The following is a 5,625-nucleotide window of genomic DNA, read 5'->3' as shown; positions in this document are numbered from 1 at the left end:
TAAAAGTATTGGGATGGTAGTATTTTTTTTTTTTTTTTGTTTTGACTCATTTGGAGAGTAGAAAATTAGACCACTTTCGTATATATTTTGATTTTTTTGACTTTTTTTAATATAGATATTTTCTTATGCCAGAGATTAGACAATGTTTAAATTTCTTAGGTTACAAGTATATTTTATCCAAATTAGTCACTAATGCATGATAAATACGTTTGATCACATGTGAAACGAACATTCAATTATTTGACTTTTTAGTTGAGAATATATACCCTATTTGTGTATCCGACAATCGATATTTACGATAGAAATTTATCTAAACAGAAAAGATAATAATGTAGAAGTGGATCATCGATTACATAAGTATAACTATATAATATATTCCTTTTATCATTCCATAAATTTCAAATCTTCCACATTATTTTTTTTCCCATGTTTTAGATCATCAATCTAGATTACATTTTCTCCCACAATGCCTAGAGAAAAAGAATTGCAAGTACAAAAGAAAGAAGAGAAGAATAAGAATAACTCATTTTACCACCCATAAATTTTGTTACTCTATTTTCCTTTAAATTATTCCTTCTTCATTTTTGTTGAAAGTCAGCCAGCTGTGTTGCCCTCTCTATTGCAGATTAAACAGTGTAGTGTTGTTGGATAGTCTCAATGTCCAATCCCTTCAACTTCACTACTGACTCCACATGACCCTTTAGAGTGTGAAGTTCCCTCAACCTGCAACATTCAACATTCAACCACTTAATAGATTTTCAAAGTGCTTTGTTATCAATATAGATTGGTTTTTGAAGTTACCTAGCAACTTCAGCCCTTTTCTTGGCTTGCTCTGCAATCTCTGAAAGCTCCTCATAATTGCTTTTTTCATGAAATAAGGTTTCTGGTGGTTGTAGACCGTGCATTGTACGTTGCGCTATTGCCCATTGTGCCTCTCTTTCGCCTTTTCCGTAATCCTTCTTAGTCGTGAACGCCGTCTAAATGGTCGAGAATATCCATAAGTACAAAAACCGCTACAAGTTAAATGACATTACAGATGTTTGAACACAGACCTTATTCTCAAGCATGTTGTCCCAAGCCTTGCCACTAAGACCGTAACGAATACCGAATTTGAGAACATCAAGTGGGAAGTAAGTAACAATACTGAATACCCAGATGGCTCCTGCCCATCCCCAACCAATACCTTTAATCCTTGCAAAGTCCCATTCAGAATATACAGCAATTAAAGTGGCAACCTGAAAGTGAGGTAACAGAATTCAGAATCAGGAGAATTATGCAATTTTTGGAAAAGGTTTGAAAAACAAGAAGAAAATTGTATGTGTTCTTTCTTACCAACTGTGCAACAATGAAGGCAATAACTAACAAGAAACCAGGGCATTCAACAAAAGACCAACTTCTTGACCTGGTGACAAAGATGAGAGCTTGACTAATGATGCTCACTTGAAGATAGAGAGCAGAATTCATCTCAGCAAGATCTTTGAGTGGCTTTACACCAAATGTGTTCTGCATACAATGTTGACATGTTAATATACATTACTAATGTCATATTTGCATTCAATGAAGGGATGATGATTGTCTTTGTACCGTGAAGAATTCGGTTTTGTTGGCGAGCCAAAAGAAAAATACGGTCATGAGGGCCATGTATGTTCCAAGGACAACACCAGTTGCAAAAATTTCTTTGAGTTTCCATGAGTCTGGCACAGGTGATGGCTTGACCCTATCCTTTGAAATGGTCATGATGGTTCCATCGTTTAGGATGGCAATGATTAAGACCATAAAAGGTGAGAAATCGAACTTCCAGATGAGGGCAACAAGCATGAATCCCAACACAATACGAATTGTGATGGAAACAGCATAGATAGTATAGTTCTTCATTCTCTGAAAGATGGCCCTACTGGTCAATACAGCACTCACAATCACACTTAGCCCTGGCTCTGTCAAGACAATGTCTGAAGCACTTCTTGCTGCATCGGTTGCATCGGCCACAGCAATACCGATGTCGGCTCTCTTGAGAGCAGGAGCATCGTTGACACCATCTCCTGTCATTCCACAAATATGATTCCTCTCCTGAAGTTTCTTGACAATCTCGTATTTGTGTTCTGCAACAAATGAATAGTTTAGTTGAGGATGACCAGTGGTTTCATTAATCTCATTGTAGTTAAAAGTATAATGTGATTACCAGGGAAGACTCCTGCAAATCCATCAGCCTTCTCAATGAGTTCATCGATAGGAATGGAAGCAATTGACTCATCTTTGCATTGGCCAAGCAAAGACGACGATGGATACATGTTGGTGCCCATGCCGAGCCTTCGACCAGTTTCTTTTCCTATTGCAAGTTGGTCACCAGTGATCATTTTAACATTGACACCAAGTTCAAGAGCTCGGCGAATGGTTTCTGCACTGTCATGCCTTGGAGGATCAAATAGGGGCAATAGGCCAACAAATTCCCATGGTTCTCCAGCGCTCTCTTTGCTTTTATCTTTGACAGTCTATAAATGAAAGGAAACAAGGATCAAGACTAATAAGAAAGTTCTTTCTTTCTATGAATTAATGAAACTGTTTTGTAGATATATTCACACATATTCACCTGTCGACCAACTGCCAATGAACGAAGACCGCGGTTAGCATAGTTATCAATAATGTCATGAGCTTTATTTCTTATTTCTCCTTTAAGCTCACAAAGGTCAATTATCTAATAACATCAAAGTGACGAAGTTAGGCATCTAAAACAATTGTGATTAAACCAAGTGATATTGGCTACCAGAAAACAACACTACCTGTTCAGGAGCACCCTTGCTGCTTCTGTGCCAATTACCATCTCTGTCAATGTAGGTAATGGCAGTACGTTTGTCGACAGGATTGAAAGGCAAGAAATGTACCTCAGTTATTCCTCCTCTTGCCTTTGAAATCCAAAGGTAAAGTATGAAGAATTCAGTACACCATAAAAGGTACAGTAAAAGGAAGCCATGAACATAAAAAGAGAGTTGAGTATTAAACCTCTTTAGGGTCGCCCAACATTCCAACAATGCAGGCATCAATGGCATCTTGATTTTCAACTCTGGAAGCTCTGGCAGCAAACAACATAACAGTGTCTTTGTCCATGTCTGGCACGAACACCTACAGTCATAAAACACACCATGATGAGCCATGATCAAAGCTAATGAGCAAAACTTCTTTTCAGTAGGTTGCAAATTGTGTGAGCTTCACCTCAATCAAGGACTTGTCTACTGTGAGCTTGTTGAGGGTGAGAGTTCCAGTCTTGTCACTGCACAGAACATCCATCCCAGCCATCTCTTCAATTGCTGTCATCCTCTTGGTAATGGCACCTTGCTGCGAAAGGCGATGCGATCCGATGGCCATTGTTACTGACAGAACTGTTGGCATTGCAATGGGAATACCTCCAATGAGAAGCACCAACAAGTTGTCAATTCCCTCTCTGTATGCCCTGTGCTGGATTGGATACATTACCAAGATCTCAATGATCATTCCCACAGCAATCGAGCATATACAGAAGTTTCCGATGGCTGTCAACACCTGATCGATCATAAACCAATGTTAGAACCACGAATCTTGCTATGGATGCTAAGTTAACCTGGTTATGCAGGAACTGAAGAAGTTTTCTTTTACCTTTTGGAAATGACCAACTTGGTTGGTGCTGTCCACAAGGTGAGCTGCCTTTCCAAAGAAAGTATGCACACCAGTGGCAATAACAACGGCCTCAATCTCACCTTGCTTGCAGGTGGAGCCAGAGAACACTTCATCCCCAGGATATTTGGTGACAGGCAAAGATTCACCTGTAAGAGCAGATTGATCAATCTTAAGAGGATCGCCTTCTAAGAGACGTGCATCGGCCGGGATAATATCTCCCAATTTGACACTAATCACATCTCCCGGAACCAGAATTGCTGCCTCCTCTTCTTTCCACTTTCCATCTCTTAAAACCTACACAATTCCAAAAACAACATCCTCAACAATAGCAAAAAAGTTCATATTTAGTGTTAAATCAGTACTAAAAAGTTTACGTTGATGGGTTATCGTTAATTCAATCTCTTATTCAACTTTGGCCCAACAAGTCGATTTCGGGGACATCCAAGAGTATGAATGCAATATCTCTTATTTTGATACTATATTAAATCACCAAGAACTCGAAAGGAAATGGAAATACCTTAGTTTTGGGGGCAAGACCAGCCATGAGGGCCGCAGCTGCATTTCCAGCATTGTTCTCTTCAATGAAACTGATGGTAGAGTTAATGATCAACAAGACAACGATACCAACAAAATCTTGCCAATCTGGTGGTTTCCCCTGCCATTTTAGAACAAAAATCAAATGAAAAGCAAGTTATTGTGTGTGAAAGTGAAAGAATGGCAGAAGAATATATTGATTAATTTACCCCTCCATTGGCCAAAACAATGGCCATGATTGCTGCAGATTCCATGACCCATGAGAGAGGGTTCCACATAAACCCCAAAAACTTCAAAAGTTTGCTTTCTTTTTTCTCTTCAAGCTTGTTAGGGCCAAAAATTTGGAGTCTTTTTTCTCCTTCTGCCGTAGTTAACCCTTCTTTTGTACATTTTAGTTGCTCAAAAACTTCTTCAATAGGAATTCTTTCCTACAAAAAACCAAAAGAAAAGAAACCCCAGATTAAAAAAAAGATTCAAACCAATGATATGTTGAAAAAAACAGAGAAAAGAAGAAGAAAAATGATGTTTTTACTAGATCAACGTTCTCATTCTTGACATCTTCTAATGAAATATCACCCATAGCTGACAACAACCAAAATGAAGAAGGAAATCTCCAAAAACACTTAAAAAAATAATTCTTCCTTGTTTCTCTCCTTAGTCCCTTCCCCTTATTCCCATTGTTAAAGAGTCATATTTAAAACCCAAGGGAGAGGGAGAGGTTAAAAAAGGAAGAACAAAACAGGTAAATATGATGCAGATAGAGATGGCAACATCTAGGACAAGAAAAGCAAGCTTCTTTTTATAGGAAAATGATGGAGAGTGGGTTATTTTATCAAATCCCATGATAGGCCGTGGTAATTACAATCAATTTTCTTTTCTGTTCTTTTCTTTTTTTTCTTTAAAATCCTTTTTTGAAAAAATTACAACTTACAAGGAAAGTTTGTTATTACTCTGTGGTTTACCACACTCTACGCCTTATTCTAGTACCATGTTAACAAAATGTTTTTTTCCCTAATGTATATATATATTTTTGTGTTTTGTTTTAATATCTATATTTGGACTATGACAAAATAAATTTTTGATAAGTTGTTTTAAACTTTCAAACTCAAGAGAAACGGAGAGACGCAGAAAGATAGATAGAAGTTCATTAGATTAAGATTTCAGCTACCCCACAATAACATTCAAAACATTTTTTAATAAAAAAAAAAAGTCTTTCTACTTAACAATACTCCTCTTTGTTCACCATATAAATTTTTTCCCCAAATTAATATAGTGAATCTCATTCTATTTATAAAAACATATTGATGTGACATATAATAAGTGGAAGTGTATCGAAAATTGTTCATACTAAAAATTGTCCACGCTATTATGGTAGTATAAGAAATTTTCCCTTTATATACTATCAACAACTAACAAAGGGTCTAATGGACTTTTACATATAGG

At 37.2% G+C, this 5,625-nt stretch overlaps 1 protein-coding gene across 1 annotated transcript; it reads right to left on the bottom strand.

Annotated features, from left to right (window-relative positions):
• Nucleotides 1-403: 403 nt before the first annotated feature.
• LOC120070756 (ATPase 8, plasma membrane-type) lies at nt 404-4,927 on the bottom strand. Its single transcript, XM_039022632.1, has 14 exons — nt 4,715-4,927; nt 4,392-4,610; nt 4,166-4,303; nt 3,628-3,942; nt 3,208-3,534; nt 2,998-3,117; nt 2,778-2,900; nt 2,588-2,692; nt 2,180-2,489; nt 1,585-2,099; nt 1,333-1,503; nt 1,053-1,235; nt 802-977; nt 404-723 (listed from the first exon to the last, which is right to left on the bottom strand). The coding sequence occupies exons 1-14, from the start codon at nt 4,760-4,762 to the stop codon at nt 627-629; spliced, it is 2,847 nt and encodes a 948-aa protein (XP_038878560.1). The 5' UTR covers nt 4,763-4,927; the 3' UTR covers nt 404-626.
• Between the last annotated feature and the right edge of the window lie 698 nt (nt 4,928-5,625).

The sequence above is a fragment of the Benincasa hispida genome, chromosome 2 (genome assembly GCF_009727055.1).
Source record: "Benincasa hispida cultivar B227 chromosome 2, ASM972705v1, whole genome shotgun sequence".
In the NCBI taxonomy this organism is placed as follows: domain Eukaryota; kingdom Viridiplantae; phylum Streptophyta; class Magnoliopsida; order Cucurbitales; family Cucurbitaceae; genus Benincasa; species Benincasa hispida.
This window is presented reverse-complemented; position numbering and strand designations above follow the sequence as displayed.